A 23,995-nucleotide genomic window follows, 5' to 3' on the forward strand; every position below is an offset into this window, starting at 1 on the left:
CCAAGACTTGTTAAACCCAATGACTTCTAACCACCCCCTGGTGATCCACATGGACAAAAATGATACTGCCAGAAGGAATCCAGAAATGAATGCTAAAGATTATGAAGAATTCAGTAAGAAAATGAATGCCTTAGAGTACAGATACCATTCTCATCCTTGTTGCAGATTTAGGAAATTAACAGCCTAACAGGTGAATAGCTAAGAAGATGGTGCTGGGAGGGGGGTTGGGAATTCTGGACAATAACTATCAGTCTTCCCTTTAATTCCTGGCAAAATTCTAAACTGCTGTATTAAAGGAAAGTTTGATAACAGCTAGAAGAGGAAGTAATTGTCATAATGGGCAAGCATGGCTTTATCAAGAATAGGTCATGCATCTTTACCCCCCCTTTTTTAAATAAGGTGACCAGACTTGTAGATTAAGGGAATGCTGCAGATATTTACCTGGGTTTTAACTCTCAAGGATTAGTTCATCTAAAAAGTATGTGAGGGTCTTGGTAGACTACAAGGTCAACATGAGTCAACAATGTCCACCCCCCAAAATTAATGTGCTCTTAGCCTCCATTAAGAAAGGGCCAATGTTGGGGCAGCTAGGTGGCGCAGTGAATAGAGCACCGGCCCTGGATTCAGGAGGACCTGAGTTCAAATGTGACCTCAGACACTTATCACTTACTAGCTGTGTGACCCTGGGCAAGTCACTTAACCCCAACTGCCCTGCAAAAAAAGAAAAAAAAAGAAAGGGCCAATGTTGAGAACAAGGATGCTATATTTTACTTTGGTCAGACCACATGTAGAATATTATGTTTGGTTCTAGGGGCCTCATTTTAGGAAAAATTTGGGTACATTGAAGAATGTCCAAAGGAGGAGAGAAAACCAAATGCTGAAGGGGTCTTAAGATCAAGCCATGTGAGGACTGGTTGAAGAAACTTGGCAGAGCTAACTGGAGAGAACATTTAGGAGGCACAACATAGCTATCAAGTATTTGAATGCTGTCATGTCTAAGGCAGCTAGGTGGTGCAATGGATAGAGTGAATAACCTGGAGTCAGAAAGACATCTTCCCTGGGTTCTAATAGGACCTCAGATACTTACTAACTATGTGACCCTGGCCAAGTCATTTAACTGTGCTTCAGTTTCCTCACCTGTAAAATTAACTGGTGAAGGAAATGGCTAAGCACTTCAGTATCTTTGCCAAGAAAACCCAAAATGGGGTCACAGGGTTGGAAATAACTGAAATGGTTCAACAACAACATGTGTAAGAGCCACACAGGGGTGTGCTGGAGTCATCTTGAACTGCCTCACAAGAGCCAATTGTTAAATTTTCACAGTGGACATTGACGCCACCAAAATCGGCAACCAGTACAAACCAGACTTTGATTTGTTGCTTTGTTGGTTGTCTACTAGACTTAAGAAAGTGATAGAGAAAATGTTAATAATATAGAATAAATTTTAAAGTGTATCATAAATATTTTTTCCTTCAGAGAGCCAGTTGTTAAACATTTACTAGCATACTCCTTGATAGAAGTATTTTTTTTTAAGTTTCTTTGGCTCCAAAAAGTAAGACTGGGATCAATGAGTAGCAATTACAAAGAGGTTAATTAAGATTTGATGTCAGGAAACAATTTCTAACGTGTAGAGCTAGCCAAAAGTGGAAGGGCTGCTTTGGGGAGTTGTAAGCTCCCAAGCAAAGATTGAATGATCATTTGTCAAGGATGCTACAGAAGGAATTCTCGTTTAGGTTCAGTAGGGCTCAATGCAATTCTGAGGTTTGGGGAACTTGCAACAGAATCAGAAGACCTGAATTTGAACCTCAGTACTACCTTTTATAAGCTCTGTAACCTTGGGTAAGTGTCTGGGCCTCTCTGATCCTCAAAGGTCTAAGGTCCCTTTGAACTGATACCTTGTAATCCCTTAATAACAACAACTGACATTGGTGCAGCACTTTGTCGTTTGCAAAACCACTTTACATACATGATCTCATTTGATTGTTATGACAATGTGGGGAGGCCCATGCTGGCTGGAAACGTCCAGTGGCTCAGAAGTGGAGTGCTAATGTCTGACTTCATTCCATCACAAATTGCTACTCACCCTAGTCTGTCCACACAGGCAGAGGAGATGAGATTATGTTGACAGCCAGTGTCAACCAAGGCTTTCAAGTCCTTTCCAGCGCACTGTGGGAAGAAAAACCATGAAGCTTGACAGGAACAGTAACTGCAGATGCAAAGGGGAGAGGGACCAAAAGAGAAAGATGCAGAGACTAAGAGAGAATTAGAGTGAGGCACAAGTACAGTATAGCCTTGACAGCTATAGGTAGCTAGGTGCAGTGCTGGGCTCAGAGTCATGAAGACCTGAGTTCAAATCCAGACTCAGATATTTACTTACTAGCTATGTGTCCCTGGGCAAGTCATTTAACCCCTGTTTGCCTCAGTTTCCTCAATTGTCAAATCAGGATAGTAATACCACTTCCCTTCCAGGGATATTGTGAGGACCAATTTGCAAAGTGCTTAGCAAAGGGGTTGGCATATGGTTGGTGCTTAATAAATGCTTGCAGAAGGTAGGTCAGAGAGGATTTCTCTGGGACCTGGTTGCCTATTGTAGCTAGAGAAACATTCTTCTCCCCAGGCTTGATCTAAGAATTTTTGAGCTGTAAGGATTCCCCCAGAGGGACATTTGACCAAAGGATTAAGGAATTAAGGGTTTGAAGTAACCTTGGTAACCATGTAGCCAAGTCCTTCATTTTTTAGATGAAAAAAAAAAAAAACCAAGACCAAGGCTGAGGGAGGTTAATGACATCCCTAAAGGCAAAGAGGGAGTGAGTGGTGCCTGACCGGCTTAAATTCTAAGCATACCTATATATCCTGACTCTGATCCTCCGGGTTCCCTTTGGCCCAGCTTCAACCTAACCTAGCCCCACTATCTGGATTACAAAAATAGTCTGGGCCCTCCAGTTGGCCTGGATACCCTGATTCTTTCTTTGGTTTGACTACAATTAAGGACATCAGTCTGGTTCCTCGGTCTTCTCTAGGTCAAAGCTGTCTGTCCCGAGTTCTCTCTCTACCGAGTAGGACTGGGGGAGGCCCTCTAGTCAGAGAGGTCCAGCTAATCCTTGGACAGAAATGCAGTCTCCCTCCCCACCCCACAAACCCCTTGTGTGGCCTGTTACCTGGCAGGACACCAGGATCATGTCCCCTTCCTCAGCCTTCTTCAGCCCCTCAGACTTGGCCTGATTGAATCTGTTGGTCTTGGGGGCCCAAGGGACCCGGCTGTTGCGGAGCTTGGAGAGGTTGGTCTCCATGAGGCGCCTCTGCAGGATATTGTGGGGTTGCTTGAGGAAGACAAAAGAAAAGCATCTTAGAAAGTTGGCTGGCCAGGACCAACCAGGTCCTTCCCTCCTTCCTCCAGCCCCCCTCCCCAATTGTATTCAGGTATTAAAGCCAATGGCACAAACTCAGAGTCTCAGTGAAATTTACGTGTTCCTAAAAATAACTAATTATACTTCTGCCTTCCATTCCTTTAAGAAAAAGATTTTTATTGATGTTATGAGAATTTTTCATTTCCGTTTATTAACTTTTATTATGGGGGTGATCAAGGCCATTTCTCCTAGTTAAGAGGATTTTGAGCTGACTGAAATGTGTTTCGTGGGATGTGAAAAATTTACTTAAGACCTCAAACATTCTTCAGATAAGAAGCCAAAAAGGCAGTCCAGGCTTCCCAAAATAATCTGACCTGCCTTATTTGAGGAAAGATTCTACTGACTTGGACTCTGTAGGCATGCAAATCTCCCCTCTCAGTCAGCCCATTGTGAACACTCTCAGTGCAGTTTAATTTGTAACCTGACTTGGTCTTTACCTATGGAGTCAGTTTTAACTAGGTTTGTTTTCTTAGGGGATGGATAAGATTGTGACTCAGTTTGAATTTATTCAATTTTTATGTCCTAAGAAGTTGTGTGAGATTGCAAATATGTCAAATAATTTATTTCTCTCTCTGCTGTAATTTTGTCTATAAAAAGCCTCTTTAGAATCCTAATCTTGGTTCAGGAGTTATTGGAGGGTTTTTTTTTAATCCTGAACCTGTGCATAAGCACAATAAAACATAGTTTTTTACCTCCATAATTTTTACAGGTGTGGTAGATTTATTTTGGCAACCATAACCTACCACGTGAGTAAATATTTCTCCCATAACATTGTTATCTTTTGATTTTTGTATCGCTTAGATTTCTCCCTCTATCCCTCCCTCTCTCAGAGAGACATGCCTTATAACAAATTTCTTCCAGAAAGGAAAAAAATTCAAATCCAAACTGATCAATATATTGAAAAAACTAATGCTTTGTACAGTGGACCACACCCACAAACTCCACCCCCAACCCTAACCGTTTGCCTCTCATTTCTACTTTGTGTGTGTGTGTGTGTGTGTGTGTGTGCAGGTTTACCTGAAATTCTGTGCCTAAAGAGGAACTGCAGGGGAATTCTGGGTCAAGACTATAACCACTGGGGAGTATTGGAGGGGCACTGCCCCTAACTTCAGCTGGAAGCACTTGCTACCCCCTCCCAATTAATTGTATTTGCAACAATACCATTTATACAGGATGTCCCAAAAGTCTTAGTTCAGTTTTAAGGGAATAGTTTAAATAAATAAATGGCTTGTTCAAGCTGAATAGCTTTAAGACTATTGCATGTACTAAGACTTTTGGGACATCCTGTATTGGCACTTGGAGGCTGACAAAGTGCTGTCTTAAAAACAACCCAAAATATGTTTAACATGGTTGTACTGTATAACCTATATCAGATTGCTTGCTGGCTTCCGGAGTAGGAAGGAAAGGGAGGGAGGGAGAAAAATTTGGAACACAAAATCTTACAAAAATGAATGTTGAAAATTATCTTTACATGTAATTGGTAAATGGGATTTTTTTTGGTGGGGCTATGAGAGTTAAGTGACTTGCCCAGGGGTACATAGCCAGTAAGTGTCAAGTGTCTGAGGCCGGATTTGAACTCAGGTCCTCCTGAATCCAGGGCTGGTGCTTTATCCGCTGCTCCACCTAGCTGCCCCCTTCACATGTAATTGGAATAAACAAAATAAAATGCTATTTAAAAAACAAACAAAAACAAACCTCAACCCAATTGGAGGGAGGTAAATATATTATACGTAACAGATTATATAATTATATTTATATATAAAAGACAGGTGTGTATACAAATACAATATCTTTTATATATTAAATTATATATGTATATATTATATAAAACATTATACTGTATGTTATATATTATAAGAAACCATACGTAATATATTTATATAGGACATTTAATACATTAATTCATACATGCATATAATATATAAAATATGATATTGTATATATTACAATGAATTCTATATTTAATATATAAAACATGTATATATACACATGCAATGTATTTCACATATTGATTTATATATCATATAAATATTATGCTGTATATATCATATATACACACATATATGATGTCTTTAATATATATGTATATATATTATATTTACTTAGTTGTTTGCATGTTGCTTCCTCCATTAGAATGTGAGCTCTTTTAGTCAGATTTCAGAAAAACCTGGAAAGACTTACATGAACTGATACTTAGTGAAATAAGCAGAACCAGGAGAACATTGTACAGAGTAACAGCAACATTGTTCAATGATCAACCATGATAGACTTAGCTCTTCTCTGCAATACAATGATACAAGACAATTCCAAAAGACTCATGATGGAAAATGCTCTCTACACCCAGAAAAAAGAACTATGGAGTCTGAATGCAGATCAAAGCATACTATTTTCACTTCTGTTGTTTTTGTTTCTTCTTTCTTGTGTGTTTTTTCCTTTTGTTCTGATTCTTCTCACACAACATGACTAATGTGGAAATAAGTTCAACATAATTGTAATGTATAACCTATATCAAATTCCTTGCTGCCTTGGGGAAGGGGAAGGTGAGGGAGAAAGAAAAATTTGGAACTCAAAATCTTACAAAAATGAATGTTGAAAACTATCTTTACATGTAATTGGAAAAAATTACTATAAAGTGAAAAAAAAAAGAATGTGAGCTCTTTGTGGGCAGAGACTCCATTTTTGCCTTCCCTTGTATCTCCAGATCTTAGCACAAAGCCTGGCATATAGTAAGAACTTAATAAATGCTTATCACTGGAGTGTTTCCTATCCTACTGAGACTTTCACTCCTTTGAGGATCTTTTTCAGGCCTGGTCATGCCTTGCATAGAGTGAGTTGGGGCTTCCCAGGAAGGGTCTCCTTCCCCCTTCCTTATTATTCTTCTCAGCATATAAAGTCCTTGCTAAAATAGTCTGGAAAACTGCTTCTGTCTATCCTGTGGACACCCAAATGCCCCTCTCCTTAAGGCTAAGACATGCTTGACCCTCCCCAGTTGTGTGCCCATTATCCACCCTCACACTCAGCAGGACTAGAATCAGAGAGAGCATTAGAAGGGACCCCAGAAATCAAAGCATCAGAGAATGGTAGCGAACCTCAGGGGTCTCCTAATCCAACCTCTTCATTTTATAGTTGAAGAAATTGAAGCCCAGAGAAATCACCCTCCTAGTCCATCTAGGCCTGGGGGGTGGGGGTGGGGAGTGTATGAAGAGGAGGGGGATACAGTAAACCCCAAGAGAAAACCCTCACTCCTGCACAGTTGGTTAATGAGGAATAGACCCCTCTAGAATCAGAATGACTTATGGTAACCCTGATGGGAGGAGCAGCTTCCCAAAATATCCTGGTTGTTGGCAAAGCAGGTTTTAAATTAGTATCATGGTGGGGAAGAGGGAAAGTTAGTTGGGGTGGGGGAAGGGTGTGCCTTTACATAGAAAGTGAGAGCTTAATTTGATAAGGAGTAGGTAGAGGCAGGGATGACTACTTGTCATTTTCCCCAGAATTCTGGTGTGGCAATAAGGGGCAGAATCACACAGAATTTAGCCAGATCACGGATGGGTTTGGATTGACTTAGACTGCATTAAACCCTGTCCAAGCTGGAAAGCTGTCTTGTATTCAGAGAGTCTGATGCCAACGACGGGAGCCCATTCATCCCTCAGGCAGAAACACTGTTTGGTTAAATTGCTTTGCAGGTTTAAAAGAAAAATGTGGAACTGAAAAGATTATGGTCTCTGTACATTTTCATTCAGAGAGAAGCAGTCAAAAGCAGGACGCTGAGTTAGGGAGATGTGCAAGGCAGGAGGGAAATCAAGAACCTGTTCTCCCTCTCCCGGCCTATCCATGAGTTCCTTTTTTCTCTTGGTCTTTTGAACTATTCAAAAGTTTCAGCTCACCCAACAAAGACATCCCTGTTAGGTGCTGCTGCTGGGGCTCAGAACAGGCTGCTTTGAGTTGTGTGGGAAGGAGATAGAGCAGAAGAGGTGTAAAGAATCTTAGAAAGGCCAGGAAAATGGATGAGGAGGAGGGATAAGAATGACTGCCTTTAGACAGAAGAAGATGAAGTCAGGGGAAGGGATTGGGGGTTGGAGAAGAATATCAAGATGAATTATCCCTGTATAATATGGGACATAATTCTCCCCCTTATGCTGATTCCTCTTGTCACCTCTTATCCACCATCTTTCATCAATGAAAACTAAAATGGAGGGCGACAATGAGATGGAAAGTTGTGAGAGAAAGTATGGCACAATGGAAAGATCACTAGCTTTGGTCTTAGAGGTTCCACCTTTGACTCTACCTGGGTGACCTTGGGCAAATCACTTAACTTTTCTGGCCTCAGTTTCCACCTCTGTAAAATGGACTAAATAGTCTCTAAAGTCCCTTTCAGCTCTAGATGTATGATCTCCTGACCTGGGCTCTAGGTTACCTTGCTGTTCCACCTCTCACTCCATGGTCCATTGGTATTAAAAGCTCCTTGAGTTATGAGTACTCTCAAGTGAGAAGTACCAGACTGTCCTATGTTATTTCAGGGTCAGAGACTTAGAGTCAGAAAGAAGGAGAGAGCCAGGACTGGGAGAAGAAAGAAGCACAGAGGAGGTTTTTTAAGTCTATAGGTTTTTGGTTTTGTTTTGGTGAGGCAATTGGGGTTAAGTGACTTTCCCAAGGACACACAGCTAGTAAGTGTTAAGTGTCTGAGACTGGATTTGAACTCAGGTCCTCCTGAATCCAGGGATACTTTATCCACTGTGCCACCTAGCTGTCCCTCTATAGGTTTTTAAGAAGTAAGTTATATGGGTAGTAAACATTTTGTTATGGATTGGCAGGTGAGAAATGCTGTTGTCAGGTTTCAGAGCAAGCCTTCTGTCCAAGATGTGATTAACTTTTCAGATGGTCACCATGGCCCCCTACACCACACAAACCTTTGGTCCCACGGTTCCATTTACAAGACTCCTAGATCTTCAGCCTTGGCCTCTCCAGTATTCTAGTTCCCATTTCCAGCAATCTTCACTTTGAATGAAACCTGCCATGTTGAAAACTGAACTCATCACAGCCCCAACCACACCCTTACCTCTTTTCCATTGTCAAACACAACATTACTACTTATCCTGCTCCCTGGTTCCACTAGCTCCCAATGTGTCATTTATCTCTAGTTCCTATATGTACATCACAATTAACATCAGTACTTGGCTCTAGGGTCAACAAAATAATAGCTAGCATTTTATAAAGCACTTTAAGGTTTGCAAAGCTCTTTACAAATACTTTTATTTTATCCTTACAACCACCCTGAAAGGTGAGTATTATTATTATTATTATCATCACCATTTTACAGTTGAGGAAACTGAGGCAGTCAGAGGCTGTGACTTGCCCAAGGTCTCAAAGCTATTAAATATTTGAGGCTGGATTTTAATTCAGGTCTTCTTGATGCCAGGTTCTGTGCTCTATGAACTGAACCACCTAGCTTCCTAAGCTTAATATTCTTAAGACTACATTAAGATTTTTGGGATACCCTGAATAATCCCTTTCCTTCCATTACCACCTTCCCACCCCTGGAAGAAATAAATATCTGAAGACAATGATGTGCTTTAAGTCCTCTCTTTTTCAGGCTAAACAGCCTCAATTCCTTCGGTGGGCCCCTCAGGTTGAATGGCTTTCAAATCCCCTCACTGTGCTCCGTGCTCTTCTCTAGACATACTCCCATTTGTCAACATCCTTTCTAAACTGTGGTATCCAGATCTGGAAACAATACTGCAGATGTGGTCTGACCAGAACAGGTCATAGCGAGGTTCCAGCCTCCCTCAGTCTGGGCATTCACTCTACTTCTATTAATGCAACCTAACCACCATGTTAACTTTTTGGACCATGAGTTCTGCAAAGGTGATTGTTTCATCTCCCTTCACGGTGCCCGGGGCAGTGCTTCAATTTCTTCCTAAGGACTTGCCTGAATTTGTTCTGCAGGTATCCTGTGGTGTTCTGGAATAACCAGGATGAACCTCCTGGGAATTAAGCCCCCTATTTCCAAAGCAACTGCAGTAAATGCAGATGCTGAGCTGTTCCTGGTCCCTCGCAGGAGGCCTGGCTGCTGATCTGTGGCTGAGAGACCTCCCCACCCCCCATCCCACTGTGGGGTGGGGGTGGGGGGGGTCTGTGCGAGACCCAGTGAGTCCTGTGTTTCCTGTTCCACCATCAGGCATCTCCACAGTAATTGGGTACAGTGGGCAGCTGTTGTTTTTCGGATGGGGGTGGCAAAGGAGCCTCAATCTGGCTCTTGGTCTGTTCACCATCTTCTTCACCCAGGCTATACTGGGGAAAGGAGGGTGGGAAAACAAAGATGATTATGGAGCTGGCCGACTGAGACCAGTAAAAATTATTGTATTCGTCCCCATGAATCTATGCCCAGGCCAGGAAGTTGGCGACCTGGGTGGATTCTTGCATGTGATGTGCAATTTTTGGTACATAGAAATGGGCTGGCCCATCATTGGCAAGAAAGACACAGATCTGGAGTTGTTGTTTTTTTGTTCCAATAATGGTGATAGATTGTACTAATCCATCTGTACCCCGATCTGTAAAATGGGGCTAATCGCAACACCTACTTCCCAGGGTTGTTGTGAGTATGAAATGTGATGATATAGAGATGGAGATAGACATAGAGATGGATTATATAGTGCCTTGCACGATTTGGGAAAGCTATATAATGGTGGTGGAATGGTTAGAGTGCCAGGACTGGAATCAAGAAGACGGTTCTTCTTGAGTTCAAATCTGGCCTCAGATACTTACTAGCTGTATGACCCTGGGCAAGTCATCTAACCCTGTTTCCCTCAGATCCTCATCTATAAAATGAGTTAGAGAAGGAAATGGCAAGTCGCTTAACCGTCTGCTTCTGCCTGCCTCAGTTTCCTCATCTGCAAAATGAGGACCATAATCTACCTTGCAGGGTTGTTGTGAGGATCAAATGAGGTAATTTTTGGTGCCTGGCACATAGCAAGAATTTAATAAATGTTTATTCCCTTCCTTTTCTTTCCCTTCTCCTTGTGCTTGAACTTCTAACTTGGTTTTATTGGTCATCCACTCTGACCCCTGAGCTAACTGTCTGAGACAAAGAAGAGCAATTCTATTATCAACCTTCACCACAGGTCTAGCATCTCAAGTCTGTATGTCAGAAATAAGAAGATATGTGCAGGCAACTTCCATGCTTCCCCCTCAGCTTATCTGCACAGACAAAAGGCTGCATTCTCACTAGCAACCGAACTGGAGGTCATTGAGAATTATATTTTTTTGGCAGGGAAATGAGGGTTCAATAAGGTTAAGGGACTTGCCCAGGGTCACACAGCTAGTAAGTGTCAAGTATCTGAGGACGGATTTGAACTCAGGTCCTCCTAAATGCAGGGCCAGTGTTTTATCCACTGCACCACCTAGCTGCCCCTGGTAATTGAGAATAACCAAGAGAACTCTGCACTTCAGAGCCTTCCTTGGGTAGAGATTGGGAACCCTTGTACAGAGGGTCAGTCATTGGCCTAGGAAGGTGATAGGAAAGCATGATGCTCAGGGCTGATCAAGGGATAACCTTCAAAAAGAATTCCTGAAAAACACTACCCCATTGACTCATAGGAAGACCTTTAATAGGAAAAATGGTGTTACCCTTATGGCTCCAGACTATTTGTATCCATAAAATCACAAGTGCTTTTAGAACTGGAAGAGATATTAGAGGTTATCTAATTTTATGGATGAAAAAAATGGAGGAACAAAGAGGGGAAGGGATTTTGTCTAAAGATATAATAATGAGTAGTGGTTGAACAGGGTCTGGAACTCAGGTCTCTTGACCCATTCTATGCTTTTCCTATATCAGGGCATCATCAATCACTAATGGGTCCCACTGACTGGGAGATGGTAGTCTTAGAAGAGTACACCCCCAACCATATGAGCCTGTGAAGTGACCACTGGTCAGCAGGGTTCTGTGGATCAAGGTGCTGGTACAGGACAGGCTTACAAAAGGAAGGGGCTGCTGGAAGAGGTGACCCCAGCCAGGGTGGGCAGAAGAATTACTGACTCTCCGAGGCTGGCCTTCCATACTTGCTGCAGAGCTGTGAGCATTTGGTAAGCAATAGGATCAGACAGCTGGCTGCACATGATGCAATCAGAAAGAGGGAAGGGAGAGGGGAGAGCTCCCTTTTAGCAAGGCTGTCACAAGGCAAAGAGGCGAAGAGTCACAGGAAGCCTGGAGCAGAGTCACAGACGGCCCTAGGCAGGCTCATGGATGCTTCTGGGCAGTCTCAGTCACAAGGACAGTGTGCCCATGGACAGGAGTAGGAAGGGGTGTGGATTCACATTAATCCTTTCAGGCACAGTGCACATAGGTCCATGGGCTAGCACAGCTAGTGAGGTCCTTTCAGAGACCAAAGGTCTAAGACATTCACAAGACTTGACACGAGAGTAAAAGGATGTAGAAATTTAGTCACAACCTTGGTGTGAAAGCAAAGGGGACTTTCAAACCTTGCAGAAAAGAGATCTGGAATGGTGTCAGCTTTAAGTCCCATACACGTGTCTGTGCATGCAATCTCTCTGCTCCTTCCCTCCCTCCCTCCCCTCCTCTCTCTCTCTCTCTCTCTCTCTCTCTCTCTCTCTCTCTCTCTCTCTCTCTCTCTCTCTCTCTCTCTCTCACTCACACACACACAATCCTATAGACACTTGGCTGAATTATGATTGAGAAGTTCCTTTCTAGCTCTAAGATCCTATCATTCTGGGTATGAAATTGCTCAACAAACCTCTGTGAAAGTCCCATTTCCTGCCCTCCCTCCTTTCAAGAACCTTCTTTTTTTTTTTTTGCTGGGCAATTGGGGTTAAGTGACTTGCCCATGGTCACACAGCTAGTAAGTGTCAAGTGTCTGAGGCCGGATTTGAACTCAGGTACTCCTGAATCCAGGGCCGGTGCTCTATCCACTGTGCCACCTAGCTGCCCCTCAAGAACCTTCTTTAACCACATCCTCCTTACAGAATCCCAGAATCTCAGAACTGAAGAGGACCTGAAAAGGCATCTAATCTTGGAACACTTAAAATCTTCATTTCTCACACTATATTGAATTGTAAATTTTCTTTTAATAGGGAAACTAGGTGATACAGTGGATAGGGCACTGGAATCTTGAAGACATGAGTTCAAAACTGGATTCACACTTACTAGGCACATGACCCTAGGTGAAAAAATTAACCTCTGTTGGTCACAGTTTCTTCATCTGTAAAATGGGGATAATACCACTAATCTACCTGCCAGGGTTGTTGGGAGTATCAAATAGATAATATTTATAAAAAGTGGTTAGCTTAGGGCCCAGCACATAGTAAATATTATATAAATGTTAGCTATTACTATTATAATGTGTCTTACCTCTCCAATTAAATAGAAAACTCTCTAAGGACAAAGGTTGTATCAAATAAATCTATGTATTCCTTATTGGGTAAAGACCGTGTCTTAAATACGCCTTTGTATTCTTAGCACCTAGGACAGCACCCCCTGCCTAGAAAGCACTCGATAAATGTTTATTGATAATAATAAAACTTCTGTTATGCAGGAATACATGAAATCTATCCTGAAGTTTGATGTATGATGTCAGCCTACTCTGTCTATTTCCTGATGGAAAGCGTCAAGATAGATCAGCATCAATCCTTCATCACTGCTGGCAGACCAATTCAGTAGACATTTTAGTAAATGTTGCTGCTCAAAAAAAAGGGCTGTGCTATGCCTGATAGATACAAAGACCAAAGATCCAATCAAGGAGCTTACATCCTACAGCCAAAAGTCTATGATGGGGTGGGCTGGGAGCAAGACAGCTGGGTTCTTAGTCTAGCTTCTTGATATTTGTGCAATTTATTTAACCTTTCTGGTCTCATCGAAGGAAAGGGGAATTAGACTAGATACTCTCCAAGGTTAGCATATGTGAACCCAGTCCCTGAAAGAAACAAGAGACAATTTAAACTCAAGAAAGAAGGATTCTTTTTTGTTTGTTATTGCATTTTGTTGTTGTGCAGCTTCATTCTCTCATTGTATTGGGTTAGTTTAATCTTAGTCTTACTAGGTACTTCTCATTAGGTAGGCAAACCAAAGATAAATGAAGCAAGCTCTAGATAGAAGAAATAGCTGAACACACAAAAATACATGGGAAATAAAAGGAATACTCCAGTAGGTTTTGTAAAGATCTTAGGGAATCATGGAGAAATCTGAAGTTAACATGGATACAACTAAGATGTGATTGTGTTAAAGCAAGGGAATCTTAGTGTGTGTGAGAGACAAATAGACAGAGACAGAGACAGGGAGACAGAGAGTGATGGAGCCGCTAGCAGTGTCTGTTAAAGCCTATGGATCACTTCTCAGAATAATGTTCTTAAATGCATAAATAAAATACATAGAATTGCAAAGGGAACTAATTATATTGCAATACAATTGCCAAAATATAGTTAAGTCTGGGTAAGGGACCTCTTTTTTTTTAAAGTTTAAATATATTTTTGCTTTTTCTTCTGGCAAACTAAATAATTTATCATTTATGGTTTTATATATAATTTTATTTTTGTTTTATCTGATCATTTTCTGATTGATAGTTTCTTGTAAAAAACATTTACAATAAATAAAAACAACAGCAAAAGAAAAGGTCCTAAAAAGTGTGACAGCCAAATACATCCAAGTGCTACAAGGGCTAAGGGCTACTGTTATTTGCCCAGGGGCACCCTTACAGTAGTGACTGTCAAAATGTGGCCTGTGGACCCTGGGGGTTCTCAAGACCCTTTCAGGAGGTCTGCAAAGTCAAAACTTTTCCAAATAATATTAAGATGTTATCTGCCTATTAAAATATATCTTTCCAACTATGTATCTTTGTAAGGCTTGATTTTCTTCATATACTTCAACCAAAACAACAGATTGAAGGCAGAAGCAGAGATATGTCCAGCTGTCTTCTATTAAGCCAGACTTTAAAGAGATTTGCAAAAACATGTAAAACAAGACCATTGTTCTCATTAAGTTTTTAGAAATACCATTACTTTTAATTGAAATGTGTTATTTATATTAACACATAATATATACTATTATTTTTAAATAAATAAAATATTTTAAAAATGCAATGGGTTTAACTTTTAATATAGTAAATATTGATAGATATAACTCCACATAAACAAAAGTTCTTTGGAGTGTAAACAGGTCCTGAGACCAAAAAGTTGGAGAACCCCTGGCTTTGAGAGGACAGTGATGCCGGTGGGGGTGGGGGAAGGATGTAGAATAGCATCAAGCAGCAGATCCTTGAAGAAGCAATATTGTTGGGGACCTGACAACTGTCCTTGCAATCCCAATTATTGTTATCGATACAATACACTAACACAGACCTCACTGACTTTAAATGACTTTGTTCTTTCTTTCTTAGTCTCTGCCTTTCATTTCCTTCTTTCTCTTTCTTTTTTCTTTCTTTCATTCTCCTTCCTTCCTTCTTTCCTTCCTTCCTCCCTTCCTTTTTTCCTTCCTCCTTCCCTCCCTCCCTTCTTTCCTCCCTTCCTTCCCACCTTCTTTTCTTCCTTGCTTCTTTCCTTCCTTCCTTCCTTCCTTCCTTCCTTCCTTCCTTCCTTCCTTCCTTCCTTCCTTCCTTCCTTCCTTCCTTCCTTCCTTCCTTCCTTCCTTCCTCCCCCCCCCTTGCTTTTTCGTCTTTTCTTTCAGAAATGAATGGACTCCACGACTTAGCTTCAGGCCAAAACTTTTTAACCTTCTTCTGCTTTTCCCCAAGTCTTAATGTTAGCCTGAGGGATTGGAGCCAGTGTTATTTCCCAGATCCATGGTGACAGATATTGTAAGGTAAAATTCATCTCTCTAGATTGGAGTACATTTACAAGGTCATTTCTGAGGCTTGTGGGAAGTCCTTGCAAAGAGAGAGCACTGCCTAGTTTCCAAGCTTCCCTGCCCACATTTACAAAGATCCCAACCCCACTTATGCTGGTCTTTGCAGCTGTGACCCAAGCAAATCAAATCAAATGTCCAATTAAGCCCATCAGAGGTGTTGAAGGAATGAGTGAGGGAAATCACTGTCATAATGGAGCAAAGGTGAGATGGGAACTGGTTTTGTCTTCCTGTTCCCCTGCTGGGTGCAACATCTGGTTGCTGTTTGACATCACATTGCTTCTTATGGATGCTCCCTTCCTCTCCTCTTGCTTTCTGACAGAGGGGGGGAGGAGGGAGAAGGGAGAGGGAATGGGAGGGAGAGGGCAGGGAGAAGGAGGGAGGAGGAGAGAGGGAGGGAGGGAGAAGGAGAAGGAGGAGAGCGAGCCAGCACTTCTAATGATGGCAGCTAGCCAACCAGAGAGGAGCAGAGGTACCTTTCCCCATACAGGGCACAGTAGCTTGGAAGGGAAATGAGAGAATTGAGAATCCACTAGAACTAAAGTTCCCATCACAACCCAAGCCCAGCACAGAAGGAAAAAGGAAAGCAAAGGGCTTTATGATCACTCTATAGTCCCTTCTCCTTGTTTAGTTTCTGAGGCTTCCAAGATTTATGTTATTTAAGCTGAGGTCTGATTTTACAAAAAGGAAAAAAAACCCAACCCTACATATCTTTAATGTATAAGGGAAAGATCTTTCTTGTTTTTGCTCAGAATGAATTTGAGCTGGCTTAGAGATTTCGTTTTTAGGATCACAGCATTTAGAACTGAAAGAGCTCTCACAGTCACTCATTTTACACATGAAGAAACTGAGGCCAAAAGTGGGTCGCAGAGTTTGGATACAAACCCTGGTCACTTGACTCCAAATTCAGCACTCTTGAATGATTATGGCCCAGCTGCCTCCTAACTGTGAAGATCATGGAAAACACGAGACAGTTTTGGCTGAGGACAGGGAGTTCCCTCCCTCCCCCATCCACAGCAGCAGCAGGAAGGCTCAGACAGCATCCCAAATTCCCTTTCCTGACCTGGCAGGCTGACAATTTCAACTGTCTTCTGGTGCCACAAAAGAGGGTTTTCTCAAGATGGGCACCAACAGAGGCAGCAAGACTATCTGACTCTTTGGAGCCACAGCTGTCTGGGTAGCCCCCTCTTATCCTGGAAAAGAAGAGTGGGTGCCAAGGTGTTATGGGCCTAGCACCCCAGAAGTTCTCTGGGGTAAATCAAAGAACCTTCTCCTTGAGAAACTAAACCAAAGGACAGACACACCTAAAGAAATAAGTGGCACCCCTCAGGACTGAGCTAGCTCCAGGACCACCACCCTTCATTCCAGTCTCCCCCACCCCTGGGGAGATAAGATTAGGTGTGGATGCTGCCTTTGTGTCGAAAGGAGGAGAGAGATGGCTTGAGAGATCTGCAGCCACCCCTCACCCAACTCCCCCAGTCATCACCAGTGGGGGATGGTCCTCCCCCAATAAGGGAACTTTCCAGTCAGATGATCACCCCCATCAGTTTTCTATAAAAGTATCTGCCTGGGGCAGCTAGGTGGCACAGTGGATAAAGCACCAGCCCTGGATTCAGGAGGACCTGAGTTCAAATCTGGCCTCAGACACTTGACACTTACTAGCTGTGTGACCCTGGGCAAGTCACTTAACCCTCATTGCTCTCCAAAAAAAAAAAAAGTATCTGCCTGTCTCCTGCTCGAGGAGATAGGTACGTCAGAGCCATGTTCTGTGCCATGTCTTCTCCCCATGAGAAGTCCAAGGATTTCTCTCTTGGTTTCCTTTCCCTAGCACCCTAAATAAACTATTATTTTATTCTAATTGGATTCGTGTGCAAGAGGGTATAATTCTTTTTTTTTTTCCTGTGAGGCAATTGGGGTTAAGTGACTTGCCCAGGGTCACACAGCCAGTAAGTGTTAAGTGTCTGAGGCTGTATTTGAATTCAGGTCCTCCTGACTCCAGGGTCGGTGCTCTATCCACTGCGCCATCTAGCTGCCCCGAGGGTGTGATTCTTTAAAGAGGAATTCCTAAGAACCTCTATCCCAAATCCCTTTCCTGAACCCCTACCTATTCTCCCCATAACAAAGGGAAGATGCCTTTTGTAGGTTACCTAACTGAAAGTGACCTCCATGTAAATCTCTGTGTCACAAAGGCCCTGGGAGGGGCAAGCCACCAGTGCTGGTGTCTGTAAAGAAGCAGGGTGTTAACAATGAGAATGGAATAGGGCCTGCTCTCTCTAATCACCTGTTCAGTGGTCACACACAGAGGCATGAGTCAGTTTCAATAAATCAGGTCTGATAAAAGTCCCCAAATTAAGTATTCAGAAAATCCAAAGTGAAGGAAAGGGAAGAAAATCAATAGAGTCAGCTAAGTGATACTCAGGGTGCTGGACTTGGTTTACGGAAGACCTGATTTCAAACGCTACCTCACACTTGACTGTGTGACCCAGGGCAGGTTGCTTAACTTCACTATTCCCCAGTTTCTTCATCTGTAAAATAAGATTGTTGAATTTGATGGATCTAATGTCTCTTCCAACTCTAAAATCTATGAGCCCCTGATGAATACAAATCTCTCCTAATAGTAAGCATGATATAGGTACTGAATAAATGCTTATTGAATGAATGAACGATGACATCTCCAGATTCAAAAGGAAGCTCAGGAAATAGGGCAATCAAGTTAATGAAAATAAATAAGCAAATAACAACAAAAACAACAAACCAATTCCCAGGGGTAGCAGCCCCTGAATCTAGGAAACCTGCCCCAGTGTCAGCATCAGCTAAAAGTGAGTTTGTGTCCTTGGAGCCAAGCACCGCCCCCCTCTAACCAGGGGGTTTGCAAGGGATCCGGAATGTTTCTGGTCTAACACCATTTCTACTTCATTCAAGTCTGTGGGACAGCCAGTGTCTTTGGGAGCTATACAAACTATCTCCTTCCATATAACTTGACTTTCCATATTCTGTTCTTTCATCAGGGGTAGATGCGTCACAGGTACCAAGGCCACAGGGTCAGACCTTGAAAACTGTGGCCTGGATCTGGCTAAAGAACCCTCCCTCCTCGGGCAAAAGAGATCCCCTAGAATGGGTACCCGGGCTCCATTTATTTATGAGTTGGTCTCTCTTCTTTACCTTTGCTAGGGAGACCACTAAGTCCAAACCTGAAGTCAAACCTGAAGCAGCAATCTCTAGCGTGACTTTACTCCTTATTGTTAACAGTTTAAAGTAAACAAATAGGTCGTAGGCTCCTCTCCAGTCACAGGTGGATATGACCAATGTAAAACCGGGAACAGGGCATGTGGGAAAGTCACCATACATAAGAGTTTGGGGTTAAAACATCTAATGTAGGAGAAGGGCTACATCAGAAGCCATTTGGAGATGTCGAGTCCCTTAAGCCAGCTAGCTTAATTGCCTTTCCCATCTTTCTCCCTTCCCATCACAGCAGCTCACACCTATTTAAAAAAAAAAAAGAATCATCCTGGCCTGAGTCATCAGACCAGCCCAGTCTTAGCCCAGCTGGACCAGGCAGATGAGAGAGCTCAGAGCTTTTTCCCATTGTTATGCTAATCTGCCTGACTGTGATGAAAAATTATCAGAAGAATAAGTGGAGGGGGAAAAAAGACCAATGGCTGCAGGAGGGGGTGGGGTGGGGAAGAGGGAAAGGAAGTGACAGACTCAGGAAGGTCAGATTTGCTTTTCTCTGAGGAAAAAGATAGAGAGGTTCAAAGGGAGGAGGCCTCAGAGCAAGGCAAAGAGAGAAAACAATTGGAAAAGCATAGGCACGTCAGAGATGCAGAGGCAGGGGGGCCAGGCAGAAGTCACTGGTGACAAGGTGACATCAGCAGAAGAGAGTGGCAGATAGTGATAAAAAGAGTGAGAGTGAAAGACAGAGGAAGCAAACAGTGGCAGAGGTGGCAACAGCATTGACAGACTGAGGGGGAGTGTAAAGACAGAGGAGTAAGAGAGAAGATGAGTAAAGGATGTGATGACAAAGAATGAGACATATGAGGACAGAAACAGGGTGATGGTGACACGAAGAGAGACTGACAGATACAGGCTGGCAATGATGGACAGAGATGGGTCTACAGCACCAGTGACAGAGAAAGGGAGGGGGGGACATAGTGTGACAGCAACAAAAGAGTGGCATAGAGACAGAAACAAAGAATGTGTCAGTGGCAGAAAGCGACGGCATGATAGCTTTGGTGCTAGAGAGAGAGGCAAGGGTGACAAGGAGAGATGGTGACAGAAAGAGGATGTTGTGCGACAGGGGCAGGGACCCACAAGGGGAGTGGAAGTGACAGAGATAGTGCTACCAAGATGGGACGGTGACAGAGAAAGGACAATGAAAGGGACTTAAGTCATCTCCAGGGGCAGAGGCGGAGTGGTAGTGACAGACAGCAGGAGAGAGAGGGTGACGGGGTCCGAGCCACAGATTCGGCGAGCGGGGCATCGGCGGAGCCGGGGGCGCAGGGCAGGCGGGAGGCTAGGGCGGCCAGGTGGACTCACCGTGTCCTTGGAGGAGCCCAGCTTCTTGAGGCCGTCCAGGGGCAGCAGGTCAGCAGAGTCCTTGTGGATGAACTGCACAGCCTGCTTCATCCGGCGCTGCTGCCGCAGAGACGCTGCCTCCCGCATATCGGCTTCCTTGCGGCCCCCCTCGGTCAGGAGCCCTGAGTAAAACATCGCTGGCTCAGCCGCGGCCCCGGCCCTGTTCACGATGCCTCTGGCCCTGATGGTCCCAACCTCAGCACCTGCCTCTCTCTCTCTCTGGCTCCAGCTCTGGCTCCTCACTTTATAGCCACGGCTTGTGACGTAAGTGGGGAAAGGGGGGGCATTTCTCGACTTCTTCCTTAAGCCACCTCCTCCTCACACTCCTTTGAGGGGGCTGTCAATAGAAGGGACAGAACGAGGGAGAGGGAAAGGAAGAAAGATAGAGGAGGGGGGGCCAGGACAAGGGAGAGGAGAAGGGAAGGGAGAAAATATAAAAGGGGGGAGAGGAGAGGAGAAGATAGGAAGAGAGGGGAGTGGATGGAGAAGGGGAGGAGAAAAGAAGAGAGAGAATGGAAAGGAAGGCAGAAGGGAAGAGGAAATGGAGGGGAAGGAAGGCAAAGAGACAGAGGAGGGCAGGGGAAGGAAGAAGGGGAGAAGGGAGAACGATGCAGAGGAAGGGAGGAGATGAGGGGAAGAGGCACAGAGGAGAGGTGAGAACATAGAAAGGAGCTGGCAAAGAGAGGGAGGAAGAGGAGAAAGTTGTTGGGTGGAGGAGAAAGTTGAGATGTCCCAGCACCCTCTGCAAGGGCATACCTTGAGTCCTGATTCAGGACCCCAACTTGTACCATTCATGAGCCCCATTCTTACCTTTCCATGCTGTTGCAGAGCCTGGGATCACAGACACCTTGTCTACTTCTTGGACCTCAGTAGCCACACAGCCTCCATCCTCTGAACACATCCATGGCATGGCACCCTGCCCTCAACCCACACACAGAGGCACACACACCACAGAGAGCCCTACTCTAGGACAGTGACACCCACTGAAGTTCCAAAATTTTCTCCAATTTGTGGTCTGTCCCCACCCACTACACCATGTGACTGAATGAGGATGGGGTGGAGGGGGAGAAAATGTCCTTAAGGGTCACTCTGCTGACTGGCTTCCTTGGAGGACTTGTCCTTCCCCCAAACAACTACCCCGCATCCCCACCTTGAGGGCAGAGGCAAAGGGACAGACACTGTAACAGTCAGACACACAGGGTGATTATACTTACTTTCTCTAGAGAGTTGGAGCCAGTGTTTCCAGCTCTGGGGAGGGAGGGGCTGGTGGAGATAGAAGCAGGTTATACTGGGGAGGAGGAGAGTCCTGACAAAGCCAGACACTGCTAGCCATAGAAGAGATTCACAGGTATTGGCTCATCCATCAGAAATGGATCACTAAGTTAACCCAGCAGTCCCCAGAGATCTGGAAGAATTAACTACAAAGTTCTCATTTTAATGGAGAACGACCAAGAAAGGCAAAGTAAAGCTAGCTCTTCTCTGGTATCAGCCTCACCTGAAATAAGAATGGCCAGTATTTATATAGCATTCTACAAAGCACTTTGCATATGCTATGACACTGGGCCTATGTGGTCAGCACAGAGAGTGTTTTATGTGTGGGATACAGGGGACATAGGCTCCTAACTACATGGGATCTTATAGCTTGACAAGCATAGGCATGCAGGAAAAAGTCAGGCACATGTGCATGCTTACACACACACACACACACACACACACACACACACACACACACACACACACATACACTCAAAGATGCACAAGATAAACTCTTTGGAATCTCCAAGGAAAGAAAATATTGATTCTCTCTCCTGATCACTCACACCCAAAGGTCGCAAATCATTTCCCCTCCTTTAGATCTTATTTCCTCACCTCTAGGGTGTGAAAAGTAATTTAGCCCCACAGCTTAACATACCTTTCCAAACATAATCACCTATGGTTCCCCTAAAGCACAGGAAGTACTCTGTCCTCTCTCCTCTGCCCCTCTCCAATAAATTCTGTGTTCTCTTGCTTCCAAACTTTTGTTCCCACCTCATTTCCTGGAATATCCTTTGGTCCCTTCTTTCTATCCATATTTTAATGCTCAACTTAAGTGTCACCTCTTTATTGGAGGCTTTCTTGATGTTTACAATCATAGTACTTCATTTTGTGACTTTTTTTTTTGGTGGGGCAATGAGGGTTAAGTGACTTGCCCAGGGTCACACAGCTAGTAAGTGTCAAGTGTCTGAGGTCAGATTTGAACTCAGGTACTCCTGAATCCAGGGCAGGTGCTCTATCCACTATGCCACCTAGCTGCCCCCCCCCCATTTTGTAACTTCTAATACACTTGCAATGTATTAGTGTGTATTCTAGCTGTTCGTGTTTTATTCAGAGCTATGCATACAACAGACAAGTAAGACATATTTGAGACTCACATGCTCAGAAATACTACATCCAGAGCAAACCCAAATTCATAGGGCAGACTCAGAGACGAAACATCATCGTCATAGGCAATAATAACGATAACAACAACAACAACAATACTAAATAAGTTTACTTGCCTGGCTCTCCTGGATTGAATTAAGAGTTCCACCAAGCCTGGGAGATGATACTTTTTTTCAATTTTACCTATGAAAAATTCATCACAGACAATCCTAAACACAAGAGGCCACAGGCCAGGTGAGAGAGAAGCCAAATTGTTCACCTCCCCTGGGGTCCTCTTGGCAATTATCTTGGCTCTGTGAACAATGGTGGCTCCCTCAAGCCTGGCTATCAGAAACCATCCCTTCCTCCTGGTCACCTGGACCCCTGCCTGGTAGCTCCCTCCTACTCCATTACCAAGGGAACCAGGCAAGAGACAGCCTTTTCTTTGTCACATAGAGGACCTGTTCTTTTGTACTCAGCAAACCAGCTGGGCCAGCCCAACAGTGAGGGCTGTGTGACTTAATTTGGGGGGGAAATAGTCACCCTTCACCCATATCCCAATAGAAGTAATATTCCTTGGGCAGTGAAGTATAAGAACACAGATAGAATATAACTACCCTCCTCCCGGCCAAAAAATAAACTCTTTCTCACAGACTTAATCAGTGCAAATACCACTGATAAACATCCTGGAAAAACAAAGGCACCCCTTTAACAGCTCAAATCCCTTACAATGAACAACAATCTCTACTCTGGCTAGACTGAAATTTGGTTATATTGAATACTACTTTAAATGAGTGAAATCGGTTGTTTTAGAATTTGTTGAAATGTGATGTGATCTAATTGATAAAAAGAAGTATGGTAGCTTGAAAAGTGTATGGCCTCTGGAGTCAGGGGACCTAGGTCCTCTGTGACCTTGGGCAAATGACTTTGTTTTTTCATCTGTAAAATGAGGGGGCTAGCCTAGATGGCTTCTGAAGTCTCTTCTAGGTCTATGACCTGTACCTCAAAAGCAAGTTGGACCTTCCACCCTGATATTTTTGATTCACAAATTAGAAATATTGCAATCTACTTGGGAGAGTAGGAAATAAATTTGTTCATAGATCTTTGGTATTAACAGTCAACATGCCATATGGCGGTGCACTGGATAGAGTGTTGGGCTGGGGAATCAGGAAAATCTGAGTTTACTAGCTGTGTGATCCTGGGCAAGTCACTTAACCTCTGTCTGCCTCAATTTTCTCAACTGCAAAATGCTTTGTAATAATAGCACCTTCCTTCCAAGCTTGTGTGTGAGGATCAAATGAGATAACATTTGTTAAGTACTTAGCACAGTTCCTGACACATATTAGGCACTTATTAAATGCTTGTTCCTTCCCTTTCCCCTTTCTTTCTTCTTCCCAATAAAGGAGAAAATCTAACCACTAGGTTACTTGGAACAGGTGTCCAAGAGAAGTAGCTGTCATTTTGTATTGTGTTAATGATTCAAGCTCCCTTGATTATTTCCCAAATGCAGAATGTATAGGTTAATTTTTTGGAGGGAAGAGTCCCTTCTAAATACCCTGACACAATTAGCCATCCCATTACCCATTTCCATTACTCCATACTATTCCACAACTCTGTTTGGGAGAGGGGGCAACCAAGTAGTACAGTGGCTGGGAATCAGGAAGCCTTATCTTCATGAGTTCAAATCCAGCCTCGGACACGCACTAGCTGTGTGACCCTGGGCAGTCACTTAACCCTGTTTGCCTCAGTTCCTCATCTATAAAACAAT

The 23,995-nt window shown here is 43.5% G+C and overlaps 1 protein-coding gene across 1 annotated transcript in view; it reads right to left on the minus strand.

Moving 5' to 3' along the window:
- Positions 1 to 20,186, minus strand: part of NRIP3 (nuclear receptor interacting protein 3) — a 30,417-nt gene extending 10,231 nt beyond the window's left edge. Inside the window, exons 1-3 of the mRNA XM_043970733.1 lie at positions 19,789 to 20,186; positions 3,159 to 3,320; positions 2,084 to 2,166 (exon numbers count right to left, since the gene is read on the minus strand). Of these exons, the coding sequence (XP_043826668.1) occupies positions 2,084 to 2,166; positions 3,159 to 3,320; positions 19,789 to 19,962 (419 nt within the window). The 5' untranslated portion in view covers positions 19,963 to 20,186. The remainder of the gene's footprint in view (positions 1 to 2,083; positions 2,167 to 3,158; positions 3,321 to 19,788) is intronic.
- Positions 20,187 to 23,995: the final 3,809 nt, after the last annotated feature.

Source organism: Dromiciops gliroides, chromosome 6 (assembly GCF_019393635.1).
Source record: "Dromiciops gliroides isolate mDroGli1 chromosome 6, mDroGli1.pri, whole genome shotgun sequence".
NCBI classification, from domain to species: Eukaryota; Metazoa; Chordata; class Mammalia; order Microbiotheria; family Microbiotheriidae; genus Dromiciops; species Dromiciops gliroides.